Consider the following 22,229-nt stretch of genomic DNA (forward strand, 5'->3'; position numbering starts at 1 on the left):
AAAGAAAAAAGCATGCTTTAAAAGCATGCTGGCTGTCTCAGCAGCCACACAGCAGCATTTCTTCCAGCATTTAATTGAGGAAGCAAGACTGACACTGTCAGCTGGAGTGCAGATGCTACTTCGAACTAAGCACATGATCCCACTTTATTTGCTGTCTCATAGCATTAAAACCACCTGACTGTGTCCTGCACTGAAGGAACAGGAACTTACTGATCTAAGTAAAGCTTTACTTCGGAGCAGCGCGGATCAGTTCTGACCAGATTCTCACATTGTCACACTTCTAGATACTGACATGGTAAATTTATAGGTATATGTCTATTCAGACAGTGAGCATGTGTTCAAAACCTGGAAAGAAACTGTTGAAGTCCAGGACACGATTTGCCAGATGTCACTGGAAATGCAACTACCTCGGGATGGGATCCTACCAGCCAAATCTGTACCACAACTTTCCTGCATTATAAGCTTTCAGCGAACCAATTAAAAAACCCTGTTGGACTTTTGGTACAAAGGTCAGGTAAGTAGTTATCACAACGCAGGATTTTAAACCATGCAGAACCCATGTCAGGTAAAACAAGCAAGACTCTGGAAGAAGCTTTTCCACTAGCCACTGGCTAGCTGGTTGCCTTATGGCTGCCTTATTTTTTCTCCCTCCTGATCCTAGAGCCAGCAGTCCTCACAATAACCTCATGGGTGCCACGAGCCTGGGCTGCTTTTAAGAATGCTTATGGTAATATGCATAAGGCTCAGCCACATACAATTTTTGGCATATACAATGTGTCAAAGATTAAGTAGAATCTTCTGATAAGGATACGTGTGAGCCCGTTCAACATAGTCTATAGGAAGCGACAAGAGACCAAGCACACCCAGGCCACACGGACAGACAGTGAGGCTGTGCACCTAAGATGTAGGTGACTCGGACCGAAGGCCCCCTCAGAAGCAGTTAGCTCAAAAGCCTTTTGCGCTCATTCCCTATGGGGTATCTGCAGGTTCCCATGCCAAGCTAAAATTCCACCCTGGATCTCAGGTGCTTCCACCTTTTCCACAGATGTGGAAAACTTTGGTTTCTTTTTGAATTTTCCAGTAAAAACTGAAGACCTGCTTAGAATTTTGTTTGAGGTCTACAGCTCTAGTATCGACCACAAGAGGCTAGGAGAAGACCTCCCTCTGCCCCTGCGTGGGAGAGAGCCCATAGCAAAGAGTCTCCTTGCGCTTCCCTGACCTCAGCAGTAACAGTTTACTTCACGCTGCAGCAGAAGGAGCCGGCAAAGGTAAGAGTATTCCTCTAACTTTTACAAACAGTCGGAAAAAAAAGATGCAAAATGCATTAGAGCTCAGCCACGTACAAGTCTCACAGCAGTGTGAAACAGGGAGAGCTGGGTTTGGAGCCACGGATGAAGAAGGCACACAAAATGCAAGGGGAGGTGAAGTCAGAGATTGACTCTGGCGGTGGGAGGTAAAGGGGCAACTCAAGATTTTAAGTGTAGATGTTTCATGCATAGAAGGTTGAATTTTTTACCTTTAATTTTCACACTTAACTTGGAGGTGTGAGGAATTCAAGAACCAGAATGTGGCCAAAACCTACAAGATTTGGTGGGGGATTTGTTTTGGTTTTGGTTTTTGTTTGTTTGTTTGCTTCAATTTTTCTTTTTTATTTGGAATGCTCAGTTCAGCATCCTGGTTTTTGCACTTTTGGGATCAGCTCACATTGTGATACACAGCCTGAATTTAATTTTTTTAACCATAGCGTCTGCAAGCAAATAATAGTTTAGAAAAATATCAGTGCCTTCTCGCTAGAGAAAACACCACATTCTATTACTGAAATGGAAAGAATAATAAAATATGGGATATATTGTTGGCGCCATACGTTGCCTAATGAGTATGGAAGCCTGGAAAGCATTTATTGAAGAAAAGGAAAAGATGTAGAAGAACTTCTCAAGCCCCAGCAAAGGGCTGCAGGCTGGACATGCTGATACTGTAAAGCCTTTTTCTTACATCAACAGTGACACATTCTTTTTATACAACCTACGAATTCCACTACCAGTTCTGAATACTTGTAAAATTATCTTGTCAAAAAACAGAGTCTGAACCCACCATTTTCTGGGGTTTTGCAGGTTAGTACCTTCCTCAATTTTTTAGCATTGATGTCTACTGAGACCTCTCCACCTGCTTCATGTTCAGGCTGGAGAGCTGTTATCAGTATCACGTGTTCTACTAAATCAGCTTCAGAACAAGAAATGTTAAGGTGACTCTGGGTAGCTTTCCAAATAGTTGTTTATCAGCATCATTCTTGTACTAACAAATGTCTGAGATTAAATCAAGTAATAGAACATATTTTCTAGTAAGATCGTATTGCAGGAAATTCATCCATTTCCTGATCTGTGACTTTCCCAGGTAGTGGATTACCTGCGCTTCCAACGGCATCCCCATTTGCTCTGCTTGGTACAATTTTTTCATAGTTGTCTCTAGACAGCAGACCTTTGCACATGCAATCCAGGCCCATACTGGCTTACAGTTTCTATTATACTTGGTGAAAGGAGCTTCTGCAAAATTTTCTTAGCGTCGCAGCTTCCCGAACAAAGCTCTGCCGTGATAAATTGTGGGCGCGTTCTCACAAAAATAAATTTAACCCTGAAAATACCACAGAAATTGCCTCCCCACCTTGCAGATTTTGGGTTCACTGTGAGCTCTGCTAAACTTTCCCCATGCACACCTATTTAGTGCAGAAACAAATAAGTAAAAATACCATCCTTCTGAAGAAGACGCCATTTCAACACTGATATAACTGCAGAGACCCTAATAGCTTCAGATACCTCTGAAAGGTGATGCTGTTGTAGTTCTTAAATCATTATAGCTACAATCTTAACTATGTTCCTGCAGACTTAGCCCTATATAGCCCTATACACGTAGCCCTAATTGTACTGGTCTTTTGTAACCAAGCCTGCACGTCTGATGACACAGAACTGGCAGTCACGACATCGTCCACCATGGAAATACAAGGGAAAAAAGGGACACGTCTTACAAATCACATCCCTGGATCTCCAAAGCACTCCACAAAAAAATTGTCCCAGATCTAAAATTGTTCAGTACCTTCATTAATGGACAGAACAGAATATGCTTCTTAAATTTGCAGGCAATACTAAACCAGGAGAGACTGAGTTGGAATTCAGAGCTTCGCAAATCCGTGAGAAGGGTCTGATAAAAGCAGGATAAAATTCTGAAAGCGTTAAGTGCAAATTTCTCTGGTAAGGCTAATTGCAAGTGAGAGAATGATAAAATGGAATTAGAAACTGCAGGAAAAGATCTAGTGGCTATGACAACTCGCAAGCTGGCAATGAGTCAGAGTTATCATTCTACTGCAAAAAGGAGCCCTCAGTAGGTCGTATAAATAGAACCAACCCTTCTCTCTAAGGAACGTGAAATAAACTTTTTATAGCGCTGCTGGTGCCACAGCTGAACACTGTGCGGAGTTTTGCATGGGATCCACCTGGAGAATCCAGGGACAGGTGAACAGTGCTCTAGAAAACACGGCCATTGAGGGAGAGCTGATTGATTGACAGGTAAGTTTAATTTGAAGCACCACTCCTCCCGGTGGAGGCGAGAGCTAGCGGCCCGGGCCCGGGGCATGCTGGCGGCCGGGGGTCCGCATCACGACTGCAGGAGTCAACAGCGGGAGCCTCGGTGGAGGCAGCAAAGGAAACGAAGAACAAGCGGTGAAGATGGGGGCAGGTGTGTGTGTGCACGCATGTAGAAATAAGCAGCAGCAAGGCTTATTCCAGACCGAGGAGGGGACCTACTGATTTAGAGCGGTCGCTGGGAAGGAAACAGAGTGACATCCCGGAGCGTAAGCGTCCACTGCCAACTGCCCTTCATCATCAGAGGATTTAAAGCGCGTTTGTCACAAACAGTTTGAGGCTCCCTTGGAGCTAGGATAGGTGAGCACACATTTCAAGGAATCTTTTATTTGCTATTATTCTCTTTCTCAATACCACCCTGCAAATTTAGTAGCGTGCTTTTTCGGCTCCCTTAGGGATCGTTACGAAGGCCTGAAACCACTCGCATGGATCTAAGCAGCACTTCAAAAGAAACAGTTCCCATTTTAATACCTTGCAGCTTATTATTACCTTTCATTTTTGGTCTAACAGGCAGATTTCATACTACATGACACCGCTAACAAAAAAGCAAAATGTTCCTCTTTCTACATAGACAAATTTAGCAGACGCACACACTTGATAAAAGCTCCAGAATTTCGCTGGGAGCACTCAAGTACTTTGTAATTGGATCCCAAAGAAAAAAAAGGCAAGCCTAATCTAAGACAGCTATTGTAGTTATAATGGCCAAATCTTCATTCATCAGTTTAGGACTACACTTCGTTCCCAGAAAACCCATTAAAATTTTGTTCATTGTTCAAATACCTTCTGGTTTTCCTTTTTTAAAATTGTAGCAATAATACACTAGTGTTCCCTAACGGTGGTTTGTCCATTGCTCCCTCTGACTTTTCACAAAATCCTCATTAGTGTTAGGAGTGCTGAGGTCCACGTTATTTTCTATACAAACGGGAAAGTTTGCATATAGCAAGCATCCCTTTCCCTGCTCTTTATCATGAGTTCCGTAACTGTTGAACTCAACTCAGTAATTTCACAGATCTAAGTCCTCTCTTTCCTACCTACACTGAGCTTAAAGGGGCTTTTATGCATATATCACTTAAGGCTCGTGGCAAATTGTTGCGTCTCTCTTTTTGTTCTGAAGGGTTTGGTTTGGTTGAGCATTTCCCATACTATTCCTTCCTTTCCATAATTTCTGCATGAAGTCACTACGGACAGCCCCAACGTCTATACCATCCCCTCAGACAGATTAAATATGTCATGCTAGGCATTTGCTCCTTCATGATGTTCTTCTACCTTTCTTTCACAGCTGTGACTTCTGGTATAGTAACAGCTCACGGTTTACTATTTATAGCACCCACTAAGACTGTACGTTACCTGCAGCACACAATAGTAGTGTTCCATTTCTCTTCAGTGAGATAGTGAAAAAAGACATACATACATTTATACATATTTATTGTATCTTTTTAAAAGTAGCATTTGCAGTTACTTTTAAGCATTCACCTCTCTTCTGCTTCAAATGTGCACTTATTGAGAGAAACATCTACTGGCTTCCAAGTCCAAGATTAATACCAATAATAATACATGCCAGAATCAAGCTTCATTGCTTGTTGGCAGCTTCTGTCATGAAAATATTATACAGTAAGAAGAGCGTAGAAAATGTCTGTGTTAATCATTCAGCAATAGGCTGGGGCTGGATTAGCGTGACCGTATCATCTTCTCGAGTCGAAGCATAACAACACTTTCCTGAAAAACTGAAGCTCACATAGTAACTTTTTTCCTTTTGCATCCAGTAGGTGGACAAGGCAGTTGGTTTTTCTACAGTAGCTTCTTTAGTTGATAAGATTTCCTCATCATCTACAGGAAAACACTTGCTGTAGACCTTTATATTTAAAAATGTCTTCTCTTCATGTAACAGCAAGAAAATACTTGAAATCTGGCATGTAGTTAAGAGAACTGGGAACAAACCAAATTTCATCCTTGGATAAACATACGTAACTACTATTGATTTCAATCTAACCCACGCACGAAGTTTTACACATACTACAAATAGAAACAGAAGGTATCAGCAAAAGACTATTCTTACATTGTTTCAAATTAATTTGCAACTATACAATTTTAACTGTAATAGAAAAAGGGAAAGGAATATAACAGAACAGGTATGAAGAGAAATATTTTCCAAACTTTTATTTGTGCACATTCATCAGGTGAAAAAGATAACTTTTACAGCTTCTTTGGTGCCCAATATTCAGCATACAAAAATGTAAAAGACTATTCACAAATAAAACACAAGCTCAAACTAAAAAAAAAAAAATGTTTTAAAGGTAGTGCACATCGTGACAGCTTTGCTTATGAATACACAGAAATTACTGCAAAAATAAATAGAATGTCTTTTTAAAAGCAGCAATTTCATATCTTGTAAACTTCCGTTTTTACAATACAGCACTGTTAAGAGTAAAATCCAAAAGAACTGGAGTTTATACTGTGGCCATGAGCAAGTAAAATAGTCTTTATTCCTCTGCTATGGTTGGTCCAGTTTTCCTTTTTGCTTTTAGTCCAATGTGCAGCAGTCTTTAAAGGTGCTTGGTTAGGGAACCTAACCATCAAGTGGTGAATTATAAAATTTATTTCCTGCTTTCAAACACGAATGGGTAAATCTGTTCCACAGCACTGGCAACAGCCTTTACGTTTGGCCCTGAGACACATTAAAAAAAAACAAAACAAACAAACAAACAGACAAAAAACAGTAGGAAGAGAGAAATCAGGGAATCGGAAATTAAAACAACAGTATCTTTAAAATAACCTTAATATTTTTAGCTACCACAACTTTATAACGTAGATAAAAATAAATTCTCCCCCATTTCTCCAAACTTAAAAAAGTGTTCCTCTCATCACTTTTATTTACAAGAAAAGACTCCTGCATGGAACCTCTAAGATGTTCTACACTTGTCAGTGGCTAGACTACAAATAAATAATACTGTAGTTTAATTTCATAACAACTTGGGTGCTTTTCGATCTACTGGCTTAAACAGTCAGCTCAGAGAAGAAGGCAGAGGCTGAGTGGCAGATGTAAAAGAAATACTTTCATTTATGCTAATCTTCTAGGAATTTGTATTACTCAAAGTCTAGCCACTTTTATCTCTTCTTTTAAAAACCTACCAGTAAAAACTACTGCTCAATAATTTAAGCCAAGTACGTTTCAAGAAAGATTGATTTATTTTTGAAAATTACAGACTATTACTTTCTAGTCTGGATTTTGCAAATAGCTCCACCATTGCTCTCTGGACAAAACCTGCAAGCCAGGGAACGGTTATTGTCTCAGGATGAAGTGTTTGAAGGTTATCTTACATGATCTATGCGCATTTGGGGAAAGAAAAGGAAGAATGAACTAGCGATGCTTTCTAATGGTACTAGACCATTTTATGCAATCAACAATTAAGATTGCAAACAAGCGAGCAATAACATGCCAGAAGAAGTTAATACTGGATAAAAATTTGGTGATGCAGATAAATGAAAACAGCAATTTCTCATGTGCTTTGATGCCTGTGAACTCATTTTTTTAACCTCACTTTAGACTTCAAAAGTTTCTTCAAGGTATAGAGAACTGTTCAAAATAGTTCCCCAAAATCATAAATAACTTAAGTTATAAATTGCTTATTTAATTTAGGAAATATTGTTTTAATTTACATGCTTAGTCAGAAGGAAAATGGAATGGAATAGGATTCTTCCTGTATTTGCAAACTTGTTCAAGTGGAGTTAAGCACTCACCTAAATCAAACCTGGTGAAAGATACCTGCCTTCTGGGCAGATACTGCACCTTCCTTCAATTTGTCTGCTATTACAGAAATAAAAGTTCTAGAGAAAGCCTTCAGAAAGCAAGAGTATAAGCAGGCAAATACTTCTTGTAAAAAAGATGCTACTCCCTGGAGGGTTGAAGAGATTTAAAAACTGGATCATCATTGCAGGGAGTATAAGAGAAGAAAAAAAACCAAAACAAATAAACCCCACAACAACAAGAAGAAAACCCAAAACAACCCTCTCATTGCTCATTTTGGAGGAAGAAAGATTAATACTTCTTCCTATTACATATCAGTTCTTTTTATTTTCTTTTCTCAACATAACTCTAAATCTTTTTATACTTGTCCCATTAAAAAAAAACTGCTAAAGTGATATAAAGTGATGTTTTTTGGTTCTGTACCATTTTAGGAGGTATTCACAAAAACCCCTGACATCTTATATCTGGAAACCTTGGAAACCTGTGGTGAACACCTCACAAAGAAACAAAACAAAGAATAGAAAATCAAAATTAGGAAAAGAGAGGAAAAACATGTCGTGGCATCCCCAAGACCCTAGACAATCATGTCTGATTAAATGGGAAAAATCACTTATGTCTACAACTCAGGTGATGGTTCTCTCTCAGTTGAGCTTTAACAGAAGAGAGCACAAGTCTGAAGAACTTCAAATATTGGTCAACTTCAGTTATGACAAAATGCTGTATGTTTCCATAAATCTCCAGTTTGGAAACATTTATTTATTAAAGGGATGTTAATGCTACATGCAGTGTAGTTTACAGTGCTATGAAAACCAAAAAAAGGAAGAATATTCAAATGTTCACATAAAAAAATAAATACCTCCATTCTCAAGTCCTATCGCTTTTGCTTTTATAAAAAACAGACTACGTACATTCAATCAAAGTAATTTTTCAGCCTACCAATAACAACACTTTCTCTACAACTCTTCTAGCACTTTCACTCAAAAACAAACTAGGTGCTAGCACTGGGAAACAAAATCCCTTCAACATATCTTTTGACTGTTTGGAACATCTTCCTTTCCTAAACCTACTGGGCCTAAAGTTAAACATTCCCAACAAGTTAAATATTTATTTTTGACATCAAAATACCTGTAACTGTGATACTGCCTGTGGAAAAAATCTGTAAGGTAGCTCTGAGAGTTTTTATTCTGTAACACACGGCAGGATGAAGTTCGGGTTCATAACTAGAAAACAAAATAAGAGGTAAAAAAAGATATATCTAGAACCGGAAAAGAAAAGCTTAAGAAATATACCAAGACTATAATTCTTTAAAATCCTACTGTACCTCGCATGAGGTCTGTTATTCTTCGTAAATTCTGGCAATCTGATCTCAAAGGGCATGTTGCACACTGCTAAAACATTCACAACTTTAAAATCTGTGAAAATTACCTTTTCAAAAGAGAGGAAAAAAAGACATTAGAAATTCAGTTTACAGTGAGGCAGACGGATGGGTTGAAAAAAAAAAAGTAGAATACGCATTAGAATATTTTGATGAGATTTCAAAACTAAAACCTTGTGATTGATGTATTTCTAATAGGAATATAAACAGTACTTAACAGACTCAAATCACTTACTTTATCCTTCCATGATACAATAACCGTTGATCTAGATGCTTCACAGTTGTATTATATGGCTATAGTACAGTTTAAGAATAAGACACAGAAACAACTTTACTGCTGTACTAAACACTTCCAAACTGAAAATAAACTAAATGAAATACCTTATGCAACATCAAAATAAGCAGAGAAAAAGCTTAAATTTCATTGCTACAAGAACTTTATGCAATTTGAAAACTTCTTTAATGCCTTGTTGCTTTAGACCATTGCTTTAGACCACCAAGAAAAACGTGAAAATTGTTTTGTTTCAAATCTCCAGTGGCCAGTACGGCAAGCTGCTTTTCTACTCCATTACCTTCTGAAACCCAGCTCATACTACCGACTTTCTGTTGTTCTTTACCACAGCCATTTTAGATGACAATAAAATAGCCAATGGACAATTCCTAAACAAACAAATGCACTGCTGAGAAGTCAGTGTTCTCAATATCACTGAAGAAACTTTTGTTCATTTTCCGAGACTGCCTAAACTTAAAGTGACCAAAACTTTCTAGAAGTATTCTACCAGTAGAGGCACCTTATCCTTGTAACAGGTCGACTATCAATTTAATCTTCGAAATATATTCCATGTAAAGGTCACTTTATAACACAACTTGGTGCATCCACTCTGGAAACACTGCTTACCTCACTGATACAATGTTCCATTCCAACTTTAAAAGTCTGGGTCTAATGTATGCATTCGTAACAGTAAGAGTGTCTAACTTCTGCTTGAGTCTGACGCAGCGTTATCGGGAAAGCCTGTCACCACTGCCTTTATGTATTACAAACAAAGGGAGTCTCTCCCTGCCAAAGGACAGCCGCTGTGTCTATTTAGTTGTCTGTCCGTAAACTGAAACTGTGGGTAAACAGCACAACTGACTACCAGGAAGTTTGAGAGTATTAAAACATGTCATTTTAAGTAATTCACACTGCTGTTTTTCAACCTTTAATATGAAATGCAAGTGGTGTTTTTCACTGGTAAAGTTCACCCAAACCCAGAAAAAGAGGGGTTTCATGTCCTAAGTATTTTTTTTGGCTTATTCCCTGCTGTGCAACTTGACAGTGCAGAAGCATTTTTTTTCCTCACTAGCTCAAACTTGCCCTTAACAAACTGGACATGTATCTGCTATTCTACCAGAAACAAGGGAAAATTGTGTTCAAATGACAGTAGGGTTTACACTCTTCAGCACTTCTTCCAAATAAATCTTTCAAGATATTGTAAATTCTATCCAAGAAACATTTGTGGGTGGTTCATTTATTAAACAAATTTTGCTGTTCATTAGCCAGTGAAGAACCACTACTCCAAGCTGCCAAACGAAACTCAAATCCACAAAATAAAACAGCTTCTCTTTAACCAGCATCTGGAAAACGTATGCTGACACAAAAGGGGCATCCGAGTGAAAACATGCTCACTGCTAAATTGCTCCCTCATTTTTGTTTCTTTCTAAAAAAAGGACTACCAGCATTGCTTGAGTGATGCAAGTCCTTTTTCATTACAATTACCTGAAAACCTAGTTTCTGTAGACTACGAGCTAATCGTCTGGCACCAAATTTAGCTTCTTCTTCACTATAAAGGAGAAAAAAAAGAATCTAGCATTAACAGAAATAGAGTATACATTTGTGTGCACACATACCACAATAGCTGCTCAGACTACAAAATAAACTGTTAAATCATGTAATGCATGAACCATGATCACGTGGACAGCCTTTATTTTATCCTGCTGTATGTATTACATTCTAACTATCTAGATATTCAAATGGAGTTCTTTATGCCCTGCTTAAAGAATATCTTGGCGCTCAGCTCCAGCTGAAGTGGGAGATGTATTTTGATCATACATTATACTAAATACATACATGAGACAAATATGATCACGAGTAGTCTGGAGTTAACATCCTGAACATCTTCCATTATTGTAGGGAGATCATATACAGAAAGTATGCAAACAAACATACTATTGTACCATATCCTTACTTCGCAATGCATGCATATCTTAAAGGAATTCAGCTGTTAAGAGTTTAGCAAGTCTCAGCTGCATCTGAACTAAGATTTTTCTTTTGCTTCTTTCCAGTCCCTCAACACTGTACAACTTGACTAAATTCAGGTGGATTTTTGTGAAACAGTACGAGATATCCCTCAAAAAAAGCTCATCTCTTCCCAAGTTTCAAGTTCTGGCTAAACCCAGAATTCTTAAAGAGTTCTCAAATGAAATCTCTAGGCTTTTCTTCATAAAGTAGTTTTCCCTGCTGCTCTCCCAGAAGGCTGAACTGATGTTGCTTAAGATTTCAACCCAGTCTGAGGCAGACGCTTCACATTGAAAACTTCCCCCCAGATATGAAGCTTGGCAAGGATCTACGTGTGATCCAGTGTGAGTGAATCCTAACAGTGGCAAGTACTGCCTCTTGCCATCTTCTTCACTTACAACATTATACTTTAAAATACACCAGAATTTACAGCTAGAGGAAGAATCATCATGAACTCACCTTGTGGCTCCTGTGCAAATAACTTTTCCTGAGGACCAAATTGTGGCCGTAATCCTAGGTTTCCTAAGCTTCATTAATACTTTCTAAAAAGAAAAATAGAAGTGGAAGAATTGGGAATTAGTGGTAGTTCAATTTCATATTGGAAAAAAAATAAAAATCAACTGTTACACTAATAATACTTCCTTTGTTTTTGATAGCCTTGAACTGTTCCTTCATCTCTTTCAGTAATTAAAAAAATCAGCTCCTGAGAAGAGCAAAATAAGCGTGGAGCATCTCAGCCAGTGACTCAGTGTTCACAAAGCAGATTAAATGACAGTATTTTCCTCTGAATAAAAAGCTGAAAGCCACGAGCATTGTGCTAATTTTTTTTACTTATTACAGTGACTCCCACATTGCTGACTCCTTATCAGGATATATTTTCTTGATAAAACCATCAAATTTTGGGAAGCAAAGCGGACCACGAGGTGTAAGAGGTCTCAAAACACATATTATACCCAATATTCACCTCACTAGTTGCAGTCTTCTGAGACGATATTTACCCATTCCCCTTACTGTACGTTTAGTGTAGGACAGACTACATGCCTATCAAGACAGAAATAAAGAAACAAACCTATGTTTTTCTCTATCCACCATACACAGATACCAGATACAAGAATGTTTAGCTTAAGGAACATTCATAAAAACAGGTAATTGAGGTATGTTGAATCCCTTACCCCAACATCTCGCTTGTATATAACATTTGCTCCCTCTAATGCGATCTTCCTCAAATTTAAATGACATCTTGTTCTAAAAACACACACTACGTTTGTGATTAAAATGTCCAATGCAACATCACTGTCCGCATCCATTGGGGTGATTTACAACTCAGTTTTCTCACCAGCTCACCATGAAGATCACATCCTGAGAAGGGAAAATGACAAAATTAAACATACCAGTAGAAAATTGCCTATTAACGCCATTGTATACATCCGTCCCTTAAACAAGACAAGAAGCAGAAGTGACTACACTCTGACTCATTTAAGTTAACTGTGTGTGGGGAGAGGGGGTTGTCTGCATCCTGCATGCCAGAAAATAGGAGGTTACTTGTTTGAAGCCACATTGCCAGACTTAACAGAAATAAAGTGTGTATACATACATTCATATATATATAAAAATAATATTTAAACTGGTCCATTACGTATGTCACAACTCTTACCAACTATATTAGGACACAGTAAAGATTACTGAAACTTCTTCCATAGCTCCAGTGGATAATCTTTCCTCAACTCATTTGAGGATGTCATTAGACACCTCAGGAAAACGCACTTCTCTGCTGAAGTTGATAATTCTGAACAGCCTGACGTTTGTGTTGGAATGGATAAGCCTGCTGAATAACTCTGAACTAACACGGGTTACACAAACTGCAGCCTGTAGGCAGCCTGCTACCACAGCTTCCCCATCTTCATCCACCGCTCTTGGCCTATCTCCCCCAATATAAAAGCATAATGCAAACTATACAAAATGTCCTGGTGGCAGCAACAGCCTGGGCTGAGCCGCAGTGGCCTCTCACCCCCTTCCGCACTGCCCACAGGAACCGCATAGAATGAATGTATTGTACATGCACAGTAAAATTGTTCCTGAGGAAAAGTGTGAGTAACGATGAAGGCACAGGAGGGCCGCCCAGTACATGCAGAGAAAACCTAAGGTGGGCAGGAAGCGTTCAGCCTGCCCACGCACACTGAAGGTGACACTCCTAACGCACACCTCAACCTGGGCGGGAGGACTGTGAGATGGGGAGTTGGGCTACTGCTCAGCCCAGCCCAAGACTGCCCGGCACCTCCTCTGTAAACATACCAAAGACAAGGCAGCAGATATCTCAAATAAATCTCAGATGAAGTATTTGGGGAAAGGAGAGGTGAAAAGAGCAACAACATTGGTATATAGTGAAAAGGACTCCTACCAAAATACTGTAGTTCATTAAGGAATTTTACTTTGTAGAAGACTGTAAAAATCTTAGTTTTACTCCAGGAGAAGCGCCTTAAGTAGAACATAGCCAAAGAGACAGAGGTAACATTATACTACTAAAATTGTAGATGAATGGATCAAGATTTCACCCAAAACGAACACAACAGAAAGCAATGAGCAAAATCAAAGAAAAATAGTCAGATAAATGAAATGCTCTACATGGTCATTATCATGTAAAAAGCAGGAGACTATGCATGAAGAATAACAATATACATAACAGACAGTAAAGTATTTACATCGCTTTAAAAGTTTTGGTCTTACATTCCGTATCAGAAATCATCAAGATACAAAATTAATGTTATCATCAGTATCTTCATCTGACTACCACTTTCTACACATCATGCCATAGTCTCTAATCGAGAATTCACTCAAGGCGCGCCTTTAGCTACAACTCACTGACAATGCAGAAGTAATAAACTATAAGGCAGATGTGCAGAATGTACTGGGTCAACTACTGCGACGGTTGCTGCTTCTAATGTGCAGCTTGTTCCCGGCTGAAAGAATTATTCTGTAATTGTTTGCTTGTCCAATATAAGAAAAGGCAAGACGGTGGATAACACAAAAAAAGATGAAGAAACAGCACAAGAAAAACAGACAAACCAAAGGCTATGTGTGGGGGTGGGGGGAAAAAGCAGGCAAAGAAGAAGAGAACAAACAGTAACTGATTAGTATTCCCAGATCCCTTTTTTTTTTTAAAAAAAAAAAAAAAAAAAACAAACACAAAAAATTATATGAATCCTTAAAGTTAGAAATTACTTATCCCATCTGGTTTTGATGGACTACTACAGATTGGGTTAGCAATTTATGGCACTGGATCCAAAGATAGCACATGTACAGATTTTGAATGGCATGCAGGCAGGGCGAGCACAGAGCAGGGAGCTGGAACCCATGGCATCTTCAGCCAGGCATTTGTTTTCCACCCTGGCTCCAACTCCTGGCTTCCGCTGAGTTCACTTACTGGAACCCAGGAACGACTGCCGTATAAGAAAACAGGGTACCTGCAATCAGCAGTGTCTCCCAATTATCAGCAAGTTTCTACTGGCGTCCTTAATCTCTACATTCTGAAAGAGTAACACCATCATGCATAACACCCTTGAAAGGTTGCTAACCTCTAAGCAAACCACAATACTGTATGATAATGTCCCCATAAAACCGATGATTTGAAAAGACACATGCTCATTCAGGACAAAGGAAAAAGTGTTTGAAACAGAGGAAAATTACAATTTCAAGGGAAAAGATCTATCATTAAATGGGGATCTACAGGAAAAAAAAGAACATTAACGTACTGTGGAGCTGTCAGTAAGGACATTTTCAGCAATTATGGCGTATCTTGGTTAGAAGTACAATCTACTTGCATAGATTTTAATGGGAGAAAAATTACACAACATTGCTGTAATGTGCCCCCATTTTCATTAGCCATATTCTTTTAGTTCAAGACAACAGATATTGAGAGAGGAGCTTTTTAATTTCAAATTTAATTTGAGCTGTAGTTAATATTCTAGACTATGTTTTGTGATGTTCAGTTAAAAAGGGACTTTTTTTTTTTTTTAATAGAAGCAGCATCTGAATACAGCATAAAAATACCAAAAACTGCCTTTATTCTACTTTAATGTTAGCTAATCTAACAGAAGGATTTCATTGTTTTGTTTGGTATACAAATACAGTGTCAACCTCTTCCAAGGCATGGTTTAGAAATACTGGGTAAATCAAAACGTTTCTAGACATGGGTACCTCTGTCCAAGCAGTGATCAAGCATAACCTATTACAACCTCTGCTTTAAGCATTCATTTTAATGTCTCACACTACACTGACAACAAAGAAAAAAAAAAAAAAAGCTACAGAAAAGACAACCTGCTACCTTTCTTTGGGAAGTGTCAGAAATCTGAATTCATAGGAACCATGTGAACAGAAGCAAGCTAAGCATTTAAAAAAAAATAATACATTCACTATATATATATATAAATTAGAAATCTGAAGAACACGTTCATAAAAAATGCCTAACAAGTTCTCAGAAAAAAAGAACGATAGGTGGATGCTGTTCTTATTTATATATCCAGTAGCATGACTAGCTAGAACAGAGGAATCCTAAACATCTGATACTCCTCTTTCCCATTTTCCCTTGTCTTCTGTGCTATTGACACTTACTACTGCATCCCTGCTGTGTAGCTCTGACCCATTATGTTATTTCCCAAAACCTGGGTTTCTGCATTTCTGTCTCCTATCTGCAAAATGGGGAAAACAATGCTCCCATGCTTTCACAAAGACATTCTGAGATCAAGCAACAGCCTTACATATAAGCTTGTTACTATTCCATATTTATGCAGTTACTCTTGCAGAACAGAGGGACTGAGTAGAAACCAAACATCTGGTTCTTTCCAGTTCTGGATTGGCAAATGCCTAAGTTGATTTCATTGAGCTCAGCTTAGGTTTTGTTACTTAATTTTGCCCAAAGTTTCTCTCATCTGAACCTCAAAATTTTAGCAGCTTAAATCTCATTTCTAAAATTATAGTTTGCCAGTTAATGCTAATTTAATAATACGCCACAATTGAAAATAAAATCATTTACTTGTCTATATGTGCAGCATTTATTTTAAATTGTGTAGTTCATTCAGCTTTCTCCAGCGCAAGAAATCAGCCAAATTGATTTCAAGTTCTCTTGCACCAGCGTAACACAATCTACCGTGACAGAGAAAAAAAAAGTTTAAATACATCTCTGTAGAAGTTTGTATTGTTTTATTTTAGCAAGGAAATTTTAAAAGTTTGTTCTTTCTTTTCAACTTAGATTTCCGGAATACCTCTGGAATATTACCCCAAGAAGAAAAGAAGAAGAAGAAGGAACAAAAAGTGGATAGGTAAAGCACGACAATGAACATAAAAATAAAAAACAACAAAAGCTAACTCAATGATATTTGACACTGTAAAGTAAAGTATCCTACACAGAAACTAGAGAAACTTCCTAGAACAAGAAATACTTCGGAGGAAAGAATGAGCACTCAAGTTCTTAAACAAAGCTTTACCCATACATCCCCAGTTAGGACCACAGCCGTACAATTTTAGATGCTATATAAACACACATGAAGACAAACTCCCTGCTCTGAAATCTTACAATCTAAAAAAAGCCAGTGATCTCTGTCTTCGAAAAACTCCAAACCACACCATCATCATCAAAGAGAGAGGAAAGGCACTTGGGATGGGGTATATAAACAAAGTATTATTTTAAGCTTTTGGTTACCTTTGATCTGAGAAACTCAGAGCTATAAAGGTAGATGAAGGATATCTAACAATGGTTATGTTAATGTCAGAACAGTTTAATAAACACCTTTTTCAGCAGCAGCGTAAGTATAAGCAACTTCTACTGGCTATTTTTAACCTTGCTCCAAAGCAGTTCACCAAGTGACCAACCCCACAAACAGTTCCAACAGCCCACCTGAAGGGATAGCTGTCACTACTGTGCCCATAGGTATTCATCAAACTATGGCTTGAAAAGCATTTTTGAAGAAGTTAACAGGAATTTCCATATGAGGGTTCCATATGAGAACAGAGAATGCACAAAATAAAGCCCACCAGAACAAGGACAGTTGATTACATCCTTCCACTGAAGGTACATTTTTTAGTATCTGTGTTCAGCACCTCAGGAAACAGGTCCATATGAAACACTGCAGGTGACAGATCTCTGATTTTTTTTTGAATTCTTAGATACCATACAGTCACAGTGGTAGGTGGATGACCCCCCAGAACCAAGAGCAACATAGCTACTATTGTCTGTATAGAAAATCAAACAATGTTCTTAGCTACAGCCACTGAGCTACAGGGGTATGCTTTTATTTTCTGTTGTCTCCAGGGGCAAGTTAAATTGCCCCTAAAGCAAAAGGCCATCTTGAAGCGAATATTCTCATTTTTTGAGATTTACACTGTCATGACTATTTCCTACGGAACTGAAATGAATGTATTTTGGAGAAGGAGACAAATTCCAAACAGGCATAAAACCAGTGTCAAAGTAGGGATTTGTCCAATTAAACCAATGAACAGAAAGATGAAACTATACCATAAGCAAGTAGGACATGAATGCCCAATCCTGCTGTCAAATCTCCTGGATAAGCCTATTGCAGCCCCATGGACCTAGGGTCTTCCAACACAAATCCAGTTGCAGGAATAGAGCCAAACAGCTTGTAGAACAAGACCCGGAAGCGTATTTTTAAATAATTCATAACAGGCAATTTTCCTCAAATCTTTCTCATCAAAAACATCTGTTCATATTCAAAGCAAAGAATCACTTGCATCCAGTTTTGTGCTGTCTTTCCGTTATAACATCCAGCAATAGTCAGATGCCAGGTGTTAAGAACAATCCTTTAGGTCTTTATGATACGTGGAAAATTGTCCTAAGTACGACAAAAATCTGAACCAACAGGTTAGGTGGCCATTACAACTCGATAAAACATTGCAAAACCCCCAAAAATCTGTTTCGCTGTTACAAAATATTTAAATACAACAGGTAAGCCCCTCATACCCCCTCCCAGTCAAACATTTACCATTTGCATCTCGACTGAGGACACAGCAGTACTCTTCCCATTCACCAGCTGGGAATCTCACTTAAAGCCCCTACACGTACCAGCGCCACAACACTCGGGTTAACAAATTATTATTACTATTTCTCCCTTCCCCTTCAGCCCCAGCCAAAAACTTCTCCGGCCAGCACAGGACAAACAAAGCGCAGGCAGGCGGCGGCCTACCCACGCCGGTCCCCGCTGCCCGGCAGCCACGGGTTATGCCCGGAGCGGCGCCGGCCGCCTCGGGGCGGGGGGGGGGCCGCGGCTCTCACAAAGCCCCCGAGGGCCGGGGACGCTATTTCGGGGAACCGGGCGCGGGGCAGCCGGTGCGCCTTGCGGAAGCCTCGCCGGTTGCCGGGGAACGGGCCGCTTCCCCCGGAGGACGTTCTGCCCCCGTCCCCGCCCCGCCACCGGCGGCCCCAGCCGCGCACCGCCCGCCCCAGAGGGAACGGCACCGCGGCGGGAGGAGCCGGCCGGGCCGCGGCCAGGAGCGGGGGGGAGGCCCCACGCCGCCTCCCTCACCTCAGCCGGGAAGGGACGGGAGCAGCGGGAGGGGGGCTCGAGGCCCACGTCCCCCCCACCGGGCAGGGGTTGCAGGGCCCGCCGGGCCGGGCCCGCCGAGCCGCGGTTCCCCGAGGCAGCGGCGGTGGCGGCGGCGGCGAGGGGGTGGTGGAGTAGGAGCGCGGCCCGTCGGCGGGCGGCAGCCGTTACCGTGCGGGCGGTGGGGCGGTTGGCGGCGGTCGGGGCGGGGCGGGGCGGAGCGGGGTGCCGGTAGCTAGGCGCCCCGCCGCTGGCGCCCGGCGGCGGTCCGGGTCCTGGGCCGACTCCCCGCGACAATAAACATCCCCCAGCAGCGCCGCGGGCATAGACGCGGCGCCGGCTAGAGGGGCCGCCGGAAGTCACGGCGGCGGGAGGGGAGGAAGCGAGGAAAGGGGGGGGCCGCGCTAGCAGCGTACTTCCGCTTTCGTCTGCCGCCCCCTCAGGCGCGGCGGGCTGAGGGCGGCGGCACTGCCCGGGGCGGGGGAGGCGGACGGGTGGCTCTGGGCCGCCCCGCCGCGGCCTGGTCGGGCACTTACCGCGCTGGTCTTCGTTCACCGGAGCTGGGGCCCGCTAGTGCCTGCCGCCTGTGGTAGTGTTGGCGGTGGCTTGGCGCCCCAGGCCTCAGCCTCAGCTGCGCCGCGGCACCTCGTCGTTAACAGCCCCTGAGCGGCCGATTTGCTTCAGAGCTGCCGGGGATGCGCAGCAGGCGGGGAACTTTTGTGGTGAATTTTTTTTTGGCTGTGGAGCGGGAGGGTCGGCTGTGGGCCACCCTGGCAACCTCTGGCTGGGCACCTGGTGCCGCTGGGCCCGTGGGAGGCAGCTTTTGGTCAACTGATTGCAGGCTTGACCGCAACCACGTCGTCTGAGGTAGCCCTTTTTGCCAGCAAACTGGCTGGAGATCTTATCCAGCTTGCAGATCAGATGGCGTGAAGGGTCACAGCACGTAGCTGGTGCTTCTGTGAGGGTAGTCGCCCTCAGACCTCTAGCTTGCTACACACACCTTTGATGGCTGCCTTGTCTGCTCCATGTGCACTCTGACCAAACCGAGTGGTCAGCACTGGTTTTGACAATCCAGCAATCATTATTTAGGACTTGCAGCAACAACGTGCTGCTACTGTTGCTGCTGTACACATGCATGTTGCACTGCAGCAGTATTCTGGTCACTGCCTCTTGTCTTACAAATGCTTCAAAGATTTTTTTTTTTAAATTTAAAGCAACATTGTTTGGTACTGAAGGAATAGTTCACAGCCATAAACTCTGGTACCTTGGGGTGTGAACAAACTACTGACCCCAAGTGAAACAAAAATATGAGCAGATGAATGCGAAGCCTGAAATATGTCCAAGTCCCCTGAGGACTGTGTGGCCCTCAACATTTTGTGGTGGTTTTAATGTTAAAATGATGGCAGTAAGTGCTGCTTTGCAGTCTCCCAATATGCAGCTTGTTTAATCATTGAAAAGTGGGCTCCTGGTACACGAGAGATGGAAGGGGACACGAGGACACAGCAGGGATGGTACTGGTTCTCTCTGTGGAGGACAGTCCTCCAAATTTGGCACTGTCCCACCTATGGTGTCTGTAGGGAGCAGAGCCTGTGATGAACTTTCAGCTATATTACATTTTCTCTTGGAAGAGCTCTTTGTAGTGCTTCACTTGGGAACCAAGGAACAAATGAGCGTGTCTGCAGTATGGCCAATTAAAGACACACCACGCAGACTGAAGAATGAAATAAAAGTTGTCAGGTTGACTATAGGCTTATAAAGACATATCAGTCTTTACATGAAATATATATATATATCTATTTATATGTGTCTAGTGCAGAGTATTCACTGGATTGACAATTTTCTGAAATGGAGGTTCTGTAATTATGTATTTTCCGTGTGTGAAGTGATAGCAGAATAGCTTTAATTAGGATAGAGGGAACAGTATGAAATTTAAATTTTGAAGTCTTCAGAGTTGGGATGTTTTCCTCTGCTAGATGCAATTTTAATCCTTGAAATGCATTACTAAGTTCACTTGTCAAGAATAATTATTTCAGATTCTCACTTTAAATCAGCTGCGAGTACATTAGTGACAGTATGGCTTGTTAATGCCGGTTTTGTTTTCCTGTTAGCAGGCCGGCTTCACATCAGTGTGCGGCAGCGCTGCCACCCTGCGGCTTCTTACAGAAACAGATCCACCGCCTTTAGGTGAAGATGGTCAAGCAAGGCGAGTTTTTGTAAACAGGGATTCTGAATTTAAAGCAACTGTTACCAGTTGTAAGTCTGCACGGGATCTCAAGCATTTTTATGGAGTGCTTTAAGGCTGTTTTAATTCCTTATGAGCTTCAGCCTAAATAGTTCGAGTCATTACAATTAACACTGCCAATGTGAGGTTGATTGTTATTCTCCCTGGCAGTTCTTTTGAGGTTCTATATAGCTGTATCACAGTTGGTGCTGAATTTTTTTTTAATAGCTGATCACATAGGCAAGTTATGAAGAGAAGCTTTATAAACCCTGTTTTTTCTTGAATTCTGACTGAGCTTCTGTTTTTCTAGCATACTAATAAAGGTCTACATAAATTCGATGCAAATTTTTTCTATCAAATATACATGCATTGTCGATCTCCACATGCTTGCTCTTTTTAGGATCTAACTTTTCTAGCAGGTGTTCCACACAAATCTGCAGTCATCACTGGACACGAAGAAAATTTTTTTTTACTGATGAGGAGATGAACCCTTACACATTTCAAAGTTTTGGCTGCTTTGTCAGTCCAAGCTTTTCCTGTTTAGACTAGGACATGTTCTGAAGATTGCATCTTTAAATATATATTTGGGAAATGTGCAACTGTATGCAAGTAGTTATGATGACATTAACATGGAATGCAAATAAGGTGATTGGGCACCTACCTAATTTGACATCTAAGTTTATCAGTTGTGCCTGCAATTTTTTTCTACACCTGTATAGTTAGAAAACCGGTAATCCTGTCCTTATGCTCTCCATCCCTCCATGCAACTCTAACTTGGCTCCGTGGCTTCCTCCACTAGTATGACTAGTATGATGCTAAGGATTTCCCACCTGCAAGAACTGTGTCCTCATCTGCCTCTTGCTATTTGTTCCAACTTACCAGATGCTGTACTGACATCAAACAGGGAAGGCACAGAGGCCATTTCTGACACTGTCGCTTCCTTACTATGTGATTGCATTTTCCTATGCCTTTGCTTCTCAGTCCTTTGTTTGGGAAGTAAAGAGCAGATAGAGGTGTGGGAAGGCTGTTTCCTGTGCTTGGAATTGTGGGCTGCTTGGGACCATCAGTACTAGCACAGTAAAAATAAGGAAAACTGAACTTTAGGACACTGCACATATTTTTGTTCTGTAATTACAGCAGTGAGAGTGCACAAAGATGCAATTTCATTATATTGTTATTCAGCTGTAACTGTAGGTTTCTGTAAAAAAATCACTCATCAAACTGAAGCAAATGCTTGGTTATCTGTATTTTTCTATTCTTACAAGGTTGATTTTCAATCAGAAAAGATCCAGTGCAAGGTAGACTGTGGGAAAGTGTTGGGGGGAGAGGAGAAAGCTGGACAGCCCCTTGAGTCAGCCCGCAGTGAAGGCTAGATAAAGAGTTTTATACAGCTGTGTCGTAAGGACTGCAGGCTCTGTACAGAAGACCATA

The 22,229-nt window shown here is 41.0% G+C and overlaps 1 protein-coding gene across 4 annotated transcripts; it reads right to left on the reverse strand.

The window, feature by feature from the left end:
- Positions 1–5,046: 5,046 nt before the first annotated feature.
- TBPL1 (TATA-box binding protein like 1) lies at positions 5,047–18,923 on the reverse strand. Of its 4 annotated transcripts, none has more exons than XM_082480293.1 (7): positions 18,749–18,923; positions 12,200–12,386; positions 11,487–11,569; positions 10,509–10,572; positions 8,699–8,802; positions 8,503–8,597; positions 5,047–6,297 (listed from the first exon to the last, which is right to left on the reverse strand). In XM_082480293.1, exons 2-7 carry the CDS (start codon positions 12,332–12,334, stop codon positions 6,227–6,229), a joined length of 552 nt encoding a protein of 183 aa, XP_082336419.1. In that variant the 5' UTR covers positions 12,335–12,386; positions 18,749–18,923; the 3' UTR covers positions 5,047–6,226. The 4 variants fall into 4 exon arrangements, with proteins under 4 accessions (XP_082336419.1, XP_082336418.1, XP_082336416.1 ...); XM_082480292.1 differs by lacking the exon at positions 18,749–18,923 and adding an exon at positions 18,560–18,616; XM_082480290.1 differs by lacking the exon at positions 18,749–18,923 and adding an exon at positions 18,020–18,135.
- Between the last annotated feature and the right edge of the window lie 3,306 nt (positions 18,924–22,229).

Source organism: Vanellus vanellus (assembly GCF_965231255.1).
Source record: "Vanellus vanellus genome assembly, chromosome: 3".
In the NCBI taxonomy this organism is placed as follows: Eukaryota; Metazoa; Chordata; class Aves; order Charadriiformes; family Charadriidae; genus Vanellus; species Vanellus vanellus.